The sequence below is a fragment of the Lacerta agilis genome, chromosome 10 (genome assembly GCF_009819535.1).
Source record: "Lacerta agilis isolate rLacAgi1 chromosome 10, rLacAgi1.pri, whole genome shotgun sequence".
Taxonomy (NCBI): Eukaryota; Metazoa; Chordata; class Lepidosauria; order Squamata; family Lacertidae; genus Lacerta; species Lacerta agilis.
Genome location: NC_046321.1, coordinates 70,118,483 through 70,137,257, shown reverse-complemented (window position 1 = coordinate 70,137,257; position 18,775 = coordinate 70,118,483). Strand labels below are relative to the sequence as shown.

Genomic DNA, 18,775 nt, shown 5'->3' with positions numbered 1-18,775 from the left:
TTGTAGTTCTTGGCCCAACCTTGCTGCTTTCTGCTCGTCTTCACCCTTGCTCCCAAGATCATCGGATTCCATGCGGCCCTGGACCGTCTGACCATGGAGATTGCTGTTTGCCCAACCCTAGAACTGGACCCAACTTTGCATCCTGCCTCTGCCTCTAGGCAATTACACCCCAGAGACTCTTGGCTGGCCTCCCACTCAACTGAGCTCTGCACTTGGTTGCTCAGCAATGAGACTACGACACTACTGGCCAGGTGCTAATTCCCCTTTCCTGAGTGAGGTCCTGGAGCAGGTGGTTGCAGAGCAGATCCAGGCACCCTTGGAGAAAACTGATTTTCTAGATCAATTTCAATTGGAGTTTAGGCCTGGTTTTGGCACAGGAACTGTTTTGGTCACCCTGTATGATGACCTTTGTCGAGAGTGACAGGGGAAACATGCCCTTGTTAATTCTCCTCAACTTCTTAGTGGCTTTGGATACCATTGACTACGATATCCTTCTGGAGGGGCTTTGCAGTGGTTCCAGTCCTACTTGAATGGTTGCTCCTAGAGTGTGGTGCTGGGGGAGAGCTTTCCAGCCCCATGGAGCCTTCAGCGTGGAGTGTTCCTCAGGGCTCAATTTTATTGCCTATGCTATTTAACATCTACATGAAACCACTGAGTGGGGTCATCTGGAGTATGTTGTCAGCAATACGTTGACGATACACAACTCCACTTCTCCTTTACATCTTCAGGTGAGGCAGTGGATATGCTGGACCAATGTCTTGCCTTGGTAATAGACTGGATGAGAGCCAATGAACTGAAGCTCAAGACTGAGACACTGTTAGTGGGTGGTTCCTCAGACAAGATGACTGGGGGTGTTATAAGTAGGGCTGCCTCTGAGGATGGTTCAGCGGCTTCAGCTGGTGCAGAATTCAGCAGCCAGGTTGCTCACTGGGACAAGACAAGTTGAGCGTACTACACCGATCCTGGCCTAACTACACTCATTGCCAATTAGCTTCAGGGCTCAATTCAAAGTGCTGGTTTTGACATACAAACCCTTAAATGGCTCAGGACTGCAATACCTCAAGGACTGCCTGTCCTGGACTCTGCATTCATCAAGAGGCCCTTTTTCATGTGCCTCCACCCCAAGAGGTCCGGAGGGCGGCAACACAAGAATGGGCCTTTTCTGTAGTGGGAATGCTCTCCCCAGGGAGGTTTGCCTAGCACCAGGGTAAAACATTGCTCTTCAACCAGGACGTGGGCTGATTAATATTCTACAGCCTTTTAAATATGTATGGGGGAAGGTTATTGCTTTGCTGTTTTGTTTTACTTATTTTTCTCCTGTATTTTATTCTGTGAACCACATCTTCACTCTTATGATGAAGGGTGGTGTATAAATCTAATAAGAATAAATAAGAATACAGCACAGCAACTTCCATTTAGCATCCTGTTTAATATCAGCAGCTAGCACGGATTTTGTTACTCTAAGATAAAACAATGGACAGGTGATGCAACATCAACTACAAATGTCTTACACAAGAAATAGTAGCAGTAGTAGTAGTAGTACCACCACTCTATTCTGCCTTGGTCAGACCACACCTGGAATCCTGTGTCCAATTTAAGATGGATGTTGACAAGCTGGAACCTGTGCAGAGGAGGACCACCAAAGTGATCAAGGTTCTGGAAACTAAGCCACATGAAGAACTGTTGAGGGAGCTGCTTATGTTTAGCCTGGAAAAGAGGAGACATGAGAGCCACCTTCAAATTTTTGAAGGGCTGTCACATGGAAGAGGGAACATGCTTCTTTTCTCCGGCTCTAGAGGGTAGGACTCGAACCAAGGGCTTCAAGTTACAAGGAGATTCCAACTAAACATTCAGAAAAACTTTCTGACAGTAAGAGCTGTTTAACAGTGGAAATGACTCCCTTAGAAGGGGGTGGACTCTCCTTCCTTGGAGGTTTTAAGCAGAGGTTGGGTGGCCATCTGTCAGGGATGCTTTAGCGGAGATTCCTGCATTGTGGGTGCTTGGACTAATGACCCTTGGGCCCCTTCCAGTTCTATGATTCTATGCTAATTTTATTATTTATACCCTGCCCATCTGTCTGGGTTTCCCCAGCCACTCTGGCAGGCTAACAGCACATATAAAAACATAGTTAAGACATCAAACATAAAAAACTTCCTGATACAGGGCGACCTTCAGACGTATTCTAAAAGTTGTGTAGTTCTTAATCTCCTTGACATCTGAAGAATGTTCAACATGACATGTTCAACAAGGAGGGCACTACCGAGAAGTCCCTTTGCCTGGTTCCCTGTAGCTTCGCTTCTCATAGTGAGGGAACCAGCAGAAGACCCTTGGAGGACCTCAGTGTCTGGGCTGAGCAATGTGCCAGACTTAAATCTGGTTACACAGGTATTAGTTCTTGGCCGGCAGCTGGAGAACATGTTACACATGGCAGTCCTGGCTTACCACCTTCAATTCTCCCTCTTGCGAAGTCGCAGCACCTTTGTAAAACTAGCTGCCAGCAAGGCACATATAGTACTATTAAGGCTTATAGGTTTGCCTGAAGGTGTAAATCATTCAGCCTAATTTTCATGCAAGGCCCCAATGGAATATTGGCTTCTACCCAAGTCTGTAAGATGCCCAGAAATAATGCTGGGATAGCTATATTAGAATCTCTAGAATGTGAACACAATTGTTCCGTTTCAGTCACAGGTGGATTTTTTTTTAATGGACACAGAAAAACTGCAAAGCTCTGCAAAAAAAAAAAAAGCCTACAGCAACCAATGAGGCAGAAAATTATTAGTTTGTTATGAGTCAGTGGGAGTTGTCCGGGACACAGCCTCCTGAGAGTTGAACTATTTAAGAGCAGAGTCAACCAAGCTAATCGAGATTGGCCTATATCCACTTTCAATATAGGCTAGGCAATTTGACCAAAACATCCACAAGAAGCTACAGCTTTTTAAGATGTCCCAACAAGAACCTGTATTCAAGAAATATTCAGGAAATATAGATGCTTGCCAATTTGATACAGATGGGGCCTTCCATGACAGAATTTCTGAAGTATTCATTGTAGTTAGCTAGTGGATGAAGGGAGATTGAAAAACTGAGAGAGATGGCTTGGCGACTCCCGGAAAAAGAAACGTCCTTTGGTGGTGGCAGCCCGGAGACGGCGAGGAATGTTATATCCAGCCCCCGAGGTGAGAGCTCGGGAGCGAAAGGCAAGAAATTAAGATATTTACAAATAGAAGAAGAATGCAGCATTGAATGGGAGAAGCCGAAAGAAGATGAGCAGTGCACCCTGATGTTCGATGCAAGGTCTGTTGAGGACTGTGTCTGGTTCTGTGGATGTTCAAGAAAAGAGGACAATTTGAGGAGTGGTTCCGGTGCAAGATGGAGAAGGACAGAGGGGGGATAGGGTGAAGTGTGTTAAGTGCAGAATATAAATGGTTTGCTATGGTAATCTGAAATCGGAGGGATGAGACATTGAGTTTTATTTTATTTTTTTTAATAAGAAAAGGGATATTTTAAATTTCTATGTTATTAGCAGCAGTTTAAGGGAAAGAAGAATAGTTTAGATTTGATATAAGATTAATCTGTTAAGATATAAAGCTATGTTACCAACTATTATGGATTAAGATGATTGTTTAGATTTGAATTTAATTTTTTTTGAGAGATGAAGTTATTAAAGTAGAATCTGGATTTGGAACCGAAGGAGAGAAGGCAGGGGAAGTCAACTGTAAAGATCTGAAACTAGAATTTTTTCATCGTATGTGTAAAAAAGAAGAAGAATTGTGGTTATGTTTGTTTTTGTTTTGTATAAATGTGGGTGGGTGATGGTATTCTTTGTTATGGAAAATACCAATAAATTCTTTATATATAAAAAAAGAAGGGACATTATTGCTCTGAGCTTTAAGACTAATGTGATTTCAGAAAGCGTGTTCTCCTTCATGGAGAGCACGTGTTGCGGTTGGGGCTAGCAAGTCACCCCTCTGCTGCTGGGCGGGTTTGTATGGATGGCCACTATTGCGATTGGGCTCTGGCTGTCGTTGGGGAGATTTCTATGTTGCAACTTGTTGATGGACAGTCCAGAGCCTTTAAATGACCCTGCACTCAGCGTCGGAGCCCTCCTGGCTTTGTGCATCGGATCGCCCGCCCTCCCGCCCTGTTATTAGGCCTCTGCGTTGACCTTGCTATGCCTGTCATGGGGTCGTCTGCGTTGAGCAGGGGCCTGGTAGGAATTTTTCCACTTGGCTGATTGGCTGGTGCCATTTCGTTTTCGCCTACTGCGTAGCAATTAGTCACAACATGTAAGGTTGGCGGTTAGGCATTGGTTATAAATTGGTTTAGGAGGGGCAGAGTTGGCTGTGGTTGCCCCTCCTATGCTGCGAAGGGGCAGGTTGGCTGTGGTTGCTGCTTCAAGGCTGCGGCAGCGAGGGGAATTCCGTTAAAGGAATCCAGGGGCTCACCATGCTTGTCCGTTTCCCCCGGTCGGGGGACAGGGCCCACGCAAGAGCCCCTGGGAGCATTTGGGGAGAACGGGCGCACATTCTCTCCCCAAAGTGTTTCCCCCTATACTGACTCCACAGGCGGGTGGATGTCAGTTCTGTCCCCAGCGGGACAGATAGTCTTAACCAATGCCTAAGCAACCACTCACTTATTTTGTATTCAATAAAGTTGTGGTCAAAATTAATGCCAAAAACCTTAAACTTATATCTGGTGTGAAGTGTGTTTTACCTGAGGGGTGGATTGGGGACCTCGACATGCAAAGGCAAATCATTCTAGTCTGCAATTTCTAGACAGCTTCCCAAAATTCATGGAGGAAACAATCAAAGTGCATTAGTTGAAAGCCCACGTTTGGGGCATTCAGTATAAGATTTAGGAACCAGAAACTGTTGGGAAGATGTACGTGGCTTCACACATTTATAGATGGTCAACCACCTACAGCAAGAGCTAACTTCTGGGAGTCCAAACAGTGCTGGTAAGCCATGGATTGGAGGCGAAGGAGGCCACTATCAAGCAGGTATATGACTGACAGGCATTTTAGACTAGGATTTAAGAAATACCTTCTGCTGAAATCCTTCAACGAAGTGATACTGTGTAAAGAACGTGGATAAGTGTCATACCAATGTTATGCTACAACCAATGCTACTAGTCAGATATATACCCCACATGGCCACATAGATTGCAATCTGAATCTGTGGCAAGCAATGTTAAGACACTCAAATATTTAATCTAATCACCAAACAGCACCTTAAACCTAGGCTGCAGTCGCCACAATGGAATGCCGATGCGTTATTCCACCCCCCCCACCCCCCATGGCATTTTATTCTTCATTCCATTTCTATACTGCTTTATATTTTGAAGAACAAATCTCAAAGTGTTTTACAACAGATTAAAAAATCAAATAAAACAATCCAGAATAAAAGTAATTCAAGATTCAAGAAAAAAAATCAGATCCCTTCTGTAAGGGACATTTTCTTTCCCCAGTTGCCACCTTGCACCCAGCGATCTCCACTTAGTAGCAATTTAGCAGCAGAGGAATGTGTCTGCTCTTAAAAGCGCTTTAAATAGACAGGCATGAAGCCATTAAGGCCAATTTGTAGTGCAAAGAACAGAAGTAGCTTCCTCTCTAGTTCAAGTACACATCAAAATGTATTAACATGTGGGATGCTAAGAGGTAAAATTATAAAAAAAATGTCCAGTGGCACCTTAGAGACCAACTAAGTTTGCACACAAAAGCTTATACCCAGAACAAACTTAGTTGGTCTCTAAGGTGCCACTGGACAATTTTTTTATTTATTTTGACTGCGTCAGACCCAGGGCCGTCTTAACTGTTGGCGCTAGGGATGCATGGCACCTGTGTGCCAGGCTCTCAGAGGTGCCAGGCCGGGAGTCCGGGGCCAAGTGTTGGGAGTCTGGGGAAGAGCCGCCGACATCTGAGTGGAGCAGAGCCCGTTGGAGCGCCACAGGCTCTTCGGCTGCAGGTGGTTCTTCCCCAGACCCCAACGCTCGCCCCCGAACTCGCACCGAGCCGCCTGCAGCAGAAGAGCCTGCGGCGCTCCAACGGGCTCTGCTCTGCTTGGATGTCGGCTCTTGCCCCAGCTGCATGGTGGCTAACTGTTTCAGCGCTGTGCCTGGAGCGCCGTGTAACATTGTGGGTGCTGCGCAACGCATCCTGTTGCATGCGCTGAGCTGTGGGTTACTTTGCTGGCTTTTGCGCTGTCGGCGCATGCTCCCAGCGCACGCTCCCAGCACCGCCCAACGTGGGGTGCCAGCGCCGCATGACCGGGAATGCAAGCAGTAGTGGAGGAAACATCTCCGTACGGGATCTGCCGCACACCGACAGCAGCAACAAAACCCGACGAATAGGATCGTGTGGATCCCGTCAGAGATTTTTCCTCCGCTGCCGCTTGCATTCCCTGTCGTTTTCTGTCCTGGCACCCCCATTGGGCGACGCCGGGAGCGTGCGCCAACAGCGGAAAAGCCAGCAAAGGAACCCACAGCTCAGCGCATGCAACAGGATGCCTCACACAGCACCCACATTACACGTCGCTACAGGCACTGCGCACGCAGCCGAAACAGTTAGCTGCCATGCAGCACGGGGGGGGGGCAGCAGGCAGACAGTGCAGCAACTGTGCTGCCCAACATTTTGTCCGTCCCCCCAAGCATGGAACCTGCATCCACCTTCGTATGCTGACACCCCTCTTGGTTGGTGCTGTGAGTCCCTGCGTCCCACAAGCATTCTAAAGGTAAACAACTATTTCCTAAAAAAGGTTGACAACTCTGGGCAACCTAGGGGTGCCGGGCGGATCTTTGCACTCCGGCACTGCATATGCTTAAGATGGCCCTGGTCAGACAAACACGGCTACCTACCTGAAGGTAAAATTATATGACAACACAAGGATGAGGATGCTTTTCTTCTCATAAGGGTTTGCATTTACAGGTCTTCTGGATTCTTCCTCCTATGAATGTCTACCATGACCAAATGTACTTTGAGCATATTTGGAACTTTGTTCCATTTCTTCTTTTCATTTCATTTTGGTCAGTCAAGTTGCTGCTGTTGCTTAAAAGGCTGCAGTTCTCTCTCAGTCACACGGTTTGAAATAGCAGTTTGGTAAGGATACACAGAATAGCTATTTCAATTATCAGAATAGCTATTTGAATTTAGTCTGAATCTGCACAGCATGAAACAGGATTTTAAACACAATTTCCCATTAAAACAGAGATCCTGACATATTTTAAAACACATTATGGATACAGCAGCTTGAATGCTGCAAAGACTTCAGTAGGTAGAAAAGGTACACAAATACATATCCAATTTATGTCAGAATAGATACGAAAATTAAATTGTTCAGGATGCATAACCTGATAGCACTCATTCTCCCTGGAGGAAGATATATTAATGAAATTGAATTCTAGATTTAAATCCCTTCACCCAAATATCTTCTTAAAAAGATTTATAAAAGAAAAAGAAATTGCAAAATTAAACAGCTACTTTCAGCCAATTAGTGTATCAGTGGTTATAGGTTCACAAGAGCAAAGGAATCGAAAGTCTCATTTGTCAGTGTGGGAATATTAATAGGTAAATAGAGCTTCAAGGATCATAATCTGCAGCACACAGAATATAGAGTTGTTAAGCAGTGCTAAGCCACTTACTCTGAGTTTGTGTGGGCTGCTAAACAAGCAACAATGCAGTACACCTACATTTTCTTCTTGGAGATCTGAACTGTTTTAGCTAACACAGATCACATTCACAGTTGGTTAAAAGGGGTTAGAACCTGAATAAACCAGAGCAAAGCACCAGGCCCCCTCTTCCCCTTCCCTTTTCTTCCTTCCACATGGCCAGGAAGAGAACGTGAAAGAATCATCCTGGCTTAGTGTTTATTTGAACCAAGGATTCTGATTTAAAATGAACTTTCTAAGTTTCATTAACAACCCATCTTCAAACAGTAGGCTAGGAATATGGTTTACTAAACTATCTAGAGTTTAACCCAAACCAGGCTTCCTCATTTGAACAAAATGCAAAACTAGGATTCTTTTAAAGTAAAATAAATCAAAGTCCTGTTCACGACCAAAAGGGAGAGGATTGGAAAAGTACATCTGAAAGAAGAAGGAGGTTATTCAGTTTTCAATAAGTGTAAGCAAAGTGGCCACTGCCACAGTGTCCTTTCTCTTGGCAAATCAAGATGAGCAGTTGATAGCAAAGGTTGCAAGGTTTTTAGCTGGGGCAATCAGAATAAGGTTCACTATTTGACTATTGATTCAAAACCCTAAAATGTATAATTGACTTTTTATTTCTATTCTTTGTATATCGTATTGTTGTTTTATTGCTATGGGCGATGGCTGATGCAAATAAAGAGTCATTCAGTCATCCATTCAAAATGGTCAGAACTCATTGGTGACTGAATCTTAAATTTTAGGAAGCTTCTTATCCATTGCAATCCAAGTGCAAGTCTACAGTAAGAAGCCCCATAGAAGAAATCCTCTTATAGGGTAATCAACCTTTCTCTTGGTAGTGGAGGCCAATGAGAACAGAACATGTTGCTTTATGAAAGCTAATGTATCAAGTGGGGTATCTGTGGCCCTCCAGATGTTGCTGGACTGCAACTCCCATCACCCTGACCATTGGTGATGCTGGCTAGGTCTGACATCTGGAGGACCAAAGGTTCCCCACCCCTACAGTAGATTAACGTATACCCTTCAAAACCTTGCAATGCACACTCCAGTGGCCTCTGCTCAACTTCCATGTACCCCATTGGAGGGATGATAATAAAGGGAAAGTCTGGTTTTGGTGCTTCAAGTATATACTGAAGCAACAAGTTGCTTGCATTATTGAAGAGTCAAACAAATGGTTTTTTAGCAAAAGTGACCACATCGGAAAACTTCCAAGAATGTTCATCTGTTCAATCAAGTCAAGTCAACAGAATCCAGTTCCATGGAGAAGAAGGAAATGGGCAGGGACCTTTTCAAGCTTTCCTCAATAGCCATGTGGTAAGAAAATACAGACGCCATTGAAGTGCAAGCATACCTGAATAGCTATCTTCGACAGAAAAAGTGCCCCCACCCTCACAACACACACTGATCTATGCATATGGAGCACAAGGAGATTATTTCACTTACCTATTGCCTGAGCAAGAGCTATAACAACTTCCTGGCAAGTTGTAATTTCCGTGACACCACAAACGATCCTCTGGACTCCATCCACCCATACTTTCAGCTCCATGATTTACCAGGTCACCCAACAGCCATGGATGCAATTGAGATGACAAGTCACGTTTACAGCTATGCCAGATAGTGTCAACATACTGGTGGGAATTATCTGGAAAATAAAACAAAAACTTAGCTTATGGTGGCCTAGAGAGACAAAAGGACTTCTCCCCTAGGTTAAGCAGTTTATATTTAAAATGAAATGTAAGTAGTAAAAGAAAAAAAATGAAATGTAAGTAGTAAAACTTCCATTATTCAACAAAGTTTATCTTTTGAAGGCAGCACTTTCTATCCTCCTCCCAATGCCCTTCCAAACAACAGAAAAGGTAATTAACTCATTTTATTATTTGATTGGGTACACATTCCTATTACTAAAAATGAAGCAACATATAAGGCTTAAAAGCAGGACATGCTATTGCATAATTTAAAAAAGCAAGATTTCTCTGTATTTATACAGTTTTTAAAATTAACCTCCATTTACAATTTGCTTCTAAAAAGGCCAAATTTCATTTTGTTATCTCAACAAAAAATATGACTAGAAATTAGTTCCATTATTTGTACAACATAGCCATTGTCAGCACTTGTTCAGTTATTTATTAGGCTTCTTATGAGCATGGATAGACAGGGGCCACCTTTAACATGTCTCGGATCCTTCCTGAGATAGTGTAATTCAGGTTGATTTTGCAGAACTTTCAAGCACTATGAATGACGTACAGCGTCTACCACAACAGTCTTCTGCTTGCAAGAAAGGCAAATTCAGGACCAATTAAGCAGCTATGCTACCTTAGGTTTTCCCATGTTTATAAAATAGGACACACTTATTATAATACAGAACTACCCAGAACAATCCATCTGCATATCACTGGGTGAAATGTACCCCTATCCATTTATTGATTTATTACATTTGCATCTTGACTTTTTTGTTTGTACCTCATTTGCCTGGGATGCCCATGGAAACAAACGCGGCTTTTAAACCAAAGTCCTACAGGAACCACATGCGCCATCGGGGCCTGGTACGGACCCCAAGATCTCCTGCAATGCGTTTGCAAAGTTTTTTGCAGATAAAGTCGCTCAGATTCGGAAAGAGGTAGACTCCACCGTGGGAGCAGGGCCGGGGCGGGAGAGTGCCAGAGCCCTGTCTGGTCAAGTTGCATGGGATCAATTTCAATCTGTTACCTCCGAGGATGTGGACAGGCTGCTTGGATGCATGAAACCGACCACCTGTCTCCTTGATCCTTGCCCATCCTGGCTAATAAAAGCAAGCCGGGAAGGGCTGGGCGATGGGCTCTGCGGGGTGGTGAATGCTTCCCACTGTGAGGGAGCATTCCCAGACCTGCTGAAAGTCACCCCCTCAGCACTGGATTGGTCAATCCAATGCAAAGACCTACAAACTGAACATGAAAGCATAAGCTATTCTATGAGCTTGGCACAGGAACTCGCTCTAGCCGGAAACAACACGACAAGTAACTTGTTCAATATTAAGGACCTTAAACCTCAAAAATCACCGCAAAAACCCAGGAAAAACCACCAAGGACACTGGCCCATAGTGAGTGCTGATAGTACGGAAGAGCAGGGTGACCAGTTGCAGAACCAGGGGTACAACAGATCTGCATGGACCTTATCACTCCTATGCTTTCCTCATCTTCATCAGTAGCCCAGAGGCCTAAACAACATGTCTTATTTTATTTTCTTTCTAGCAGCAACGGTAGTCAATCCCTTGATTTCTTCCCTCATGAATAGCTGGCTGGTAGAGGTGAGCAAACCCATTCATTCCACAATCTGAAGTGAAGTGTTCCAATTTGCTGGCCCTAGACATATATGCAGTTTGGAACACAGCTATAAATTGGATTACACACTTTTGAATTCTGTGGTGCCGTTTCAGTTTTTAAAATTGCACAAATATACGGTAAATCTCATTTTCGGGAAGATGGATTGGGCCACATGAAAAATGTGCATTTTGGGGGGGAAATACATATGCATACAAGTGAAATGCAGTGTGTGTGTGTGTGTTTTAATGGAACAAAATGAACTTATGATTCAGCACAGGTGAAATTGACTCAGAACAGAAATTCACTGATCCATCCATACTTACTGGCTAGAGCACTTGGTTTGGCACCAGTTCAAGGTCCAGCACTTTCCCATCCTGAGGAGTATTAACAAAGAGGTATTGCCAAAGCAAGTATTGCCAAAGCATCCAAAAAGGATCCTCACAATCTTTCCTACTTTCAGAACATCTATTCCTTTCAACCCATCCTGGAGCATTTCAAAAGCTGTTTGGCCCATCACACTGGTCGGTACCTCAGCACACCCTAAATCATCACAATTCAGAAGAAAAGGAAAAAGAAACCCCAGACGGCAAACTAATGGAGCAGATGGCTCATTTAATTCAATTTTTTAAAATGCCACTCTTAGGCTTAAAGTCTTAGCACAGAATGTCCAGTGCCTACCAGCTTAATCCAGGAAAAATGTGAAGTTTAGGGTTAAATGTTCCCTCTGAAGCCAAGATGCAATTGTAAAAGCCTAACTGATCAACCACACTCTGTAGAACTCTGGCACAAAGGGAAGAATGTTCTGGCCATAACTGGACTCACCTATAGGCAGCAGCACTCAAGGCAAGTGGGACTTTGGTTTCAACATACATTATCATGGCCCAGATATTACTAGAGAGGAATCTTGAGCATCTACCCTGTCACCTCATTATGGAAATATGGTAGGTGAGAGTAACACATGTTCTTAACATCATCTGATTTTAAGTGAAGTGTCTGCTTGACATCCATTATCCCAGGGGCAGAGCAAAGGGGGGTGGGGTGGCCTGCCCCGTGTTCCAGGGGAGGGGGGGCGACACTTTGGCCGGCCCCACCCTACCCAACCTCACCGGGCGGGCCCCGAACATACTGCGGGGCGGAGCGGCCTCGCCCCCGCCTCCTCCTCGCATACCGCCTTTCCCCCCTTTCAGAAGCTCTTTTTCAGCGTGAGGGCCAGGCCAGCGAGGAGGGGGTGTCATGCCAGCAACAAGCGTGACGCCGCCTCCTCGCTGGCACGTCCCTCAAGCCGAAAAAGAGCCGCTGAAAGGGGGGGAGGGAAGCAGAACAGGCGCGTTTAAGCGCCGGCTTTGCTTCCCCTTTTCCCCCTTTCCGTGGCTTTTTCCGTGCGAGGGGTGGGCCAGCGAGGGGGGGGGCGTCACGCTTGTTGCTGGCATGACACCCCCTCCTCGCTGTCCCACCCCTCACCTCCATGCCACATCCACATCCACATGCGCCGTGCCCCGCCCCCAGGGGGGGGTGCCTCCATGTCGCCACCCTGGGCAGCAAAGAGGCTTCCTCCGCCGCTGCATGATCCAACTCTATTTTTTCAAGAGTATTGGGAAGAATTAACGTTTTCTACTTCAGTTTCAGGAAACCACCAGATTCACACAAGCAGGATACTGATCAGATACTACTTTCTTCCTATGTGGTGTGATTGTGGGGAGGTTCCAAATTGTATTTAGGAAGAATTTTGGCTCTGGTGTCTGAAGAGGCTTCCATACCTTTTTTATTTACAGTTCTGAAATGGAACTATAAAAAGCAATGAAAAAGTGTGAACCTCACAATGAAGCCACAAGTGTCGGCATTGAAAAGCAACCAGATGCTGGACTCTTGCTTCACACTAGGCTGTACCCAGCACCTATACATTTTAGGTTTAAGTAACATGCTTTTGTTGTACAAAACATGAAGCCCTTGAAGCCCTATCAAAATAATAGCCAGTTCAATAATTGCCTAGATAAGTCACATGGAAAGAAAAACATTCACACAGCAAAAGGAATGGTCAGATCAGCTTTTATTAGACCATGTTGCTGAATACTAAAGACTCAATCTCAAGTCCAGAAAAACGGCATTAACCTTGCTTATGCAGTAACAACATTTTGAGCGCTTGCAGCCTTGCCAGATTTCTTGCCCTTCCCCCTCCTGGTTGATGCGGTGGATTTATTCCCGGGAAGGGTGCTCCCCTGGGGGAAGGCGATACCTCCAAGCAGAGAGTGGAGTTCAGCATCATCACTGATGGCTCTCTGCAAGTGCCGGGGGGCAATTCGGCGCTTGTGGTCATTTTTAGCAATGTTCCCAGCTATATCCATAATGTCATAGGTCAGGTACTGAAGCACTGCGGCCATGTACACAGACGATCCTGATCCAATGCGCTCTGCGAAGTCTCCCTTCCGGAGGAATCTTTCAATGCGGCTTACAGGGAATACCAGCCCAGCCCGGCAAGAACGAGATGTTTTTTGCTTCCTCGCATGGCAGGATGGCTCAGGTTCATCCAAGCTTTCTGTATCACACGGATCATCAGACATGTCGCAGTCCAGCTTGCCACAGCCGCCAACACTTGTTGATCTGGTCCAACTCTTCAAGGTGCTTGCCTTGCTCTGGCAATTCTTACCTTGTTGGATTTTTGCTGTTTTGGAGCAGGTTTTTTTTTGTGGCTGTTCTGCTTTGCTTGCTTCAGTTTTCCTACCCTGCCCTTTTTGGATTTCTTCCTGGCCTTGCTGGTTAAGCTATCATCTGAAAGGCTGCCACAATTAAAAAAATACTGTGTGCAGAGTTTTCCATAGCCTCTTTGCAGTGAAGATAGTGAGTGCTAAATTTGGCTCCTGATAGGCTGGGGTGCTGGCCAATAGGATGCTGTGTGCATTGTTAAATCATTTCTATTATCCCAATGTTTGAGCTGAAATGTCACCCTGTTCATCACACTTCCCTCCCTGAAAACCTCTGTTGCCTTTCTTCATGTGCCTCCCCTACGAGAGGTCCAGAGGGTGGCAACATAAGAACCAGTCTTTTCTGTAGTGGCTCCGTTTGTGCAATGCTCCTCCTGAGGAGGTTCAGCTGGCGCCTTCACTGTACACCTTTAGGTGCCAGGTGAAAATGTTCCTCTTTAACCAGGTCTTTGGCCAGTTGACATCCAATGTTGTGGGAGGGAGGGATTATTGATTTGTTTTTGCTCATTTTTTATTATGTATTTCAAGTTTTTATATTGTAATTACTATATTGTGAACTGCTCTGAGATCTATGGATGAAGTGCAGTATGCAAATTTAAGAAGAAAAATTTGGTTACTAAATCAAGTTTGCAGAACAAGAACCAGCAAGAAAACATACTGGAACAGTTCTAAGAGAACCCTTTAAAGGTAACAGCCATAATCTTGAATTGGGTCTGAAAGGAAATACCAATCCAGGTGAGCCAGAACTGGAGCAACATGCGCTACAGAATTCTGTGTCAGCTGCAGCTAATTCCCTTCTAAAAGAGAGTTAATCTTGTGATACTAAAAGAGAAGATCAAATGGAAACACAAGCAGTTTGGAGGATGTGCAGCAATGCTTTAAAGAGAATAGCAACCAAGTATTTACTAGCTATTGGGATGCGGGTGGCGCTGTGGTCTAAACCAGAGCCTAGGGCTTGCCGATCAGAAGATGGGCGGTTTGAATCCCCACGACGGGGTGAGCTCCTGTTGCTCAGTCCCTGCTCCTGCCAACCTAGCAGTTTGAAAGCACATGTGCTGCTCTGGTTCGCCAGAAGCGGCCTTGTCATGCTGGCCACATGACCTGGAAGCTGTCTGCGGACAAACGCTGGCTCCCTCGGCCTATAGAGATGAGCGCGCAACCCCAGAGTCGTCCGCGACTGGACCTAACAGTCAGGGATACCTTTACCTTTACCTATTTATACTAGCTAAATGACTTGGGGGTAACATCTGAACTGACACATCACAGATTTGACGGCAGTCTGCAAACCATGGTTTGCAAGCCATCTACAGTTTGCTGTGACGTCTGGACTGGTAGACTTGCTTCACTGGAAGATTAAAGGTCAACAATATGGTTAGCAAACATGGCTGGGTCAATGGAACAAGAGACCAAGCAAAGTTTTGAAATCCAGTCTGGAGAGTTCTCTGTGTATTATGATTCAGGAGAGATACTGTAGCTCTGCTTATTAGTAATTTATGACTAAGGGATTGGCCACTAGAAGAATACAAGAAAGGATTAAAGGATTGGCAGCTCTTCCTCTCATCTTGCCCAATGGTGCCTGACACATCCTCTCCTCCCCTCACCCCCCACCCCACCCCACTGGACTAACCAGGCCCTTCAAGCAAGAAGGTTTTCACCTTCAACTGGTGAAAACAGCCTGTTCCCTGAGTGAGAGCATATCTGTGGTGGATGTGGCCAGGGACAGAGTGTACCCTTTAGGCATCATCTGCTGAGGTGCATTAAGCTGACTTATCTCTTTCCTCATCACTTGGCCCTCACACTGTTGACATCATACCTTCCTTTTACAAAACGGCATAGGGCAGCCTCATGGGGACAACCTGCTTTTCTTCTATAGAAAAGCCACAAACTGATCTACATACTTTTTGTACATCCCCAAGATATGTAATATTTTGCAGAGGAGTGAACATTAGCACACGCAAAAACCAGACTTTCCAAAACACAAGATTATTTGCATCAAAAACTGTTCACCTTATGCTCAATATCTATTCTCTGCATCTATATATAAAAATCATTTCTAGCCAAGAACTTTATGAAAACAATGGTGTTTTCTTAGCTGGGTTTACAAATTATCTAGAAATGTCAGGTAATGTTATTTTATTCATAGTGTTCATAACCCCCCCCCCCATGTAAAAATGCGTAAAACTTTAGGCAGCAACTTGATTGAAGATATTCTGGACTGTCTGAAACACTAATGAATGGATCTGCTTTGCTTCAGCAACAAACAATTTAACTCTTCTTTCTCTGAAGCCAACATTTATCTTTGCTTTCTCATTCAGGAAATCTGCCAAATTATATTACAGTTTTGAGTTCAAAAGCTAAAAGGAAAAAAGTTACCGCCTGCCAAAACTAACTACCGGTAACTAACTTACTCCCTTTCAAAGAGAATGGGGGAAATTCCTGATGTATATGGACAAGATGTATGGAATATGAGAATATCAGCAGGCTGAACTGAAACTCATAACTAAACTTTTAATTTCTCTATTGGGAATGAACAATGAAAGAAAAATACAATGTATGGTTGATAGATACAATTAAAATATATCGACACTATATGTAAGAGATCATGGAGAAAAGTGATAATTACGAAATGATAATATTTTTATTGGGAAAATATAAAGGAAATAATAAGGCAATACAATGTATAGATATCAGATATAAATTGAGTACATGGATATTTTATGAAAGACATAATGGTGAAAATATGGAAATGGCTATCTAGAGGATTGTAACTATTGGAATAGCATTTGTAAAATTATAAATTGAATAAGGAAGGTTCAACCTGCGCAAAGACTCTTGAGAGTCCCATGGACTGCAAGAAGATCAAACCGATCCATTCTTAAAGAAATCAGCCCTGAGTGCTCACTGGAAGGATAGATCCTGAAGTTGAGGCTCCAGTACTTTGGCCACCTCATGAGAAGAGAAGACTCCCTAGAAAAGACCCTGATGTTGGGAAAGATGGAGGGCACAAGGAGGAGGGGACGACAGAGGATGAGATGGTTGGACAGTATTCTCTAAGCTACTAACATGAGTCTGGCCAAACTGTGGGAGGAAGTGGAAGACAGGAGTGCCTGGCGTGCTCTGGTCCATGGGGTCATGAAGAGTCGGACACGACTGAACGACTGAACAACAACAACAAAAATAACAGAAGAAGGAAGTGAGGAAGTCTGTTTCTTTTCTCCTTTTCTTCTTTTTCTTTCCCCCCTTCCACCCCTTTTTTTCCTTTTTCCAAGTAACAAATAGCTCAGAAACCATCTGCATATAATTATGAAAAGTAAGGTGTAATAATCAGATGTGTAAATAATATGTCTAATCCCCAAACAAGCCAGCAAGGTTGAAAACAACATTTTGTTTTGCACAAAAAAGATTTTAATCAAAGAAACCAAAGATTTTAATCAAAGGATACCCCGCCTAACCCCAATTCTCCTTAACAAAATATATTTCTACACAAAATATATCCAAAACCTTTGGGAGCAGTAGATAAAGAATAAAAGAAGTAGACCCTAACATAAGCCATGTTATTTCAGGTTAATCAATACAGGAAAAAGTAATAAATTCAATGCATGTTTTTAAAGTATTAGGGAGGTGACTTCAAAATGTAAAGCCAATTTAACACGGTGGATTACAAGCTTTGCACATGCAGCCTTAGTGAGAAAATATGCAGTGTGCAACAATGAAACAAGTGTGGTTTACAGACCAGAAATCCTCGACTCAGCTTTTCATTTTATTTAAAGAAATTCAGCAAAATTCTGCTATGTAACTTCCATAAGGAGCTGTTTAGATGATCCTCAAAAAGTGCTTCCTCATCTTGTCTAGGCTACAGCAGCCTCCTTCACCAATATTTTCCTTCAAACTTTACAGTGCAAAGCTCAGAACACGTGCTGCCTGATAAACATCTCTGTGGAACTTGAAAGCCAGGATACTCTTGTGTTACAAACCAGTTCAACCACTTTAAAGCCTGGCCTATGGAAATGCGATGAGATTTAAAGAAGTTCTTTTAAAAAAACAACCCACATCCAAACAAAAAAGTTATGCACTTAGTTATTATTCTCGGTATAAAAATATATATGCTGCAGGGCAAACAATGAAGCCGATGCACTTCCAATGAAAGGGGAGGGAAAGAGTCAAACATAATTAATTAATATTTATTTTATTATGAGTTGTAGAATACAAGAATCTGATTGATAGTTATGCTCAGATGTGGTATAACATTTGCTGCACATACCTTGGAAATACTCTTATTGTGATTTATTGTCAAGCTTTTAAAACTACACCTGATGAAGTACACACAGTAATAAGGTTTTAAAATGGCAATCATGCATACAGGTACATGTTACAGATTAGCTTTAGTATAGGTACCTTATTTCTATACAGAAGGAAATTTATCTTAAGAGCTGCAATCATTTTTACAGAATAAAGAGGAAATTGCATACATGTGATACTTTGTATCATTTAGATACATTTGGATAGATTTAACCTAACTTTAGTAACACTATTAATCCTCAACTACTAAACTGGAAGGGGGGCTAATTTTTTTGTTTCTCAAGCATCGTAAGATTTCCTGCTATTATAATTTTATTTTTACACTAATCTGTACGTTATGCTTTCCAGGCTATAGTTTCAAATGTTTAATTAAACAGAACATGAAAAGGGAGGGTGCACACATTATCCTAACCTACAGTTCACTCCTGGTACATATTTTTCAGTTAAATGCTATTAATGCCCCCCCCCCCAAAAAAAACCTTAGCTATGTTGTGTTCTACATCAGCTGCCATTAAGTAACAACATGAGCATGCAGCTTGATCATGCTACAAATCAATGGCTGACACCAGAAGGTCAAGCATGCATAGCTGGCTGAAACCGGCTACATGGCAGTTCACACAGGTAAGTTCTTCTTGCATATTGTCATTTTAAAATCAGGTCTGTGCAGAGTCATATCAGTGGTTCATCTTACTCAGCATTTCTGTTTGCATTGGCTATGGCTCTCCAGAACATCTTTTTCATGTATAGATGCCAATGATGGAAACTTGTGGCTTCATATGGGTGAAGTATGTGCTTTGGAACACTTCTTAAAGAGTACTTTTTTGT

At 43.5% G+C, this 18,775-nt stretch overlaps 2 protein-coding genes across 2 annotated transcripts in view; both read right to left on the bottom strand.

Moving 5' to 3' along the window:
- RASSF8 (Ras association domain family member 8) overlaps window positions 1-18,775 on the bottom strand; it is a 103,311-nt gene that overhangs the window by 21,307 nt on the left and 63,229 nt on the right. Inside the window, exon 2 of the mRNA XM_033161440.1 lies at window positions 9,097-9,295. Coding sequence (XP_033017331.1) covers window positions 9,097-9,199 — 103 coding nt within the window. The 5' untranslated portion in view covers window positions 9,200-9,295. The remainder of the gene's footprint in view (window positions 1-9,096; window positions 9,296-18,775) is intronic.
- LOC117053585 (histone H2A-beta, sperm-like) lies at window positions 12,982-13,913 on the bottom strand. Its single transcript, XM_033161441.1, has one exon. The coding sequence runs from the start codon at window positions 13,508-13,510 to the stop codon at window positions 13,067-13,069; it is 444 nt and encodes a 147-aa protein (XP_033017332.1). The 5' UTR covers window positions 13,511-13,913; the 3' UTR covers window positions 12,982-13,066.

Bases quoted from the DNA above. Each gene is read 5' to 3' on its own strand.
- LOC117053585 (XM_033161441.1), bottom strand. From the start codon at position 13,510: ATGTCTGATGATCCGTGTGATACAGAAAGCTTGGATGAACCTGAGCCA.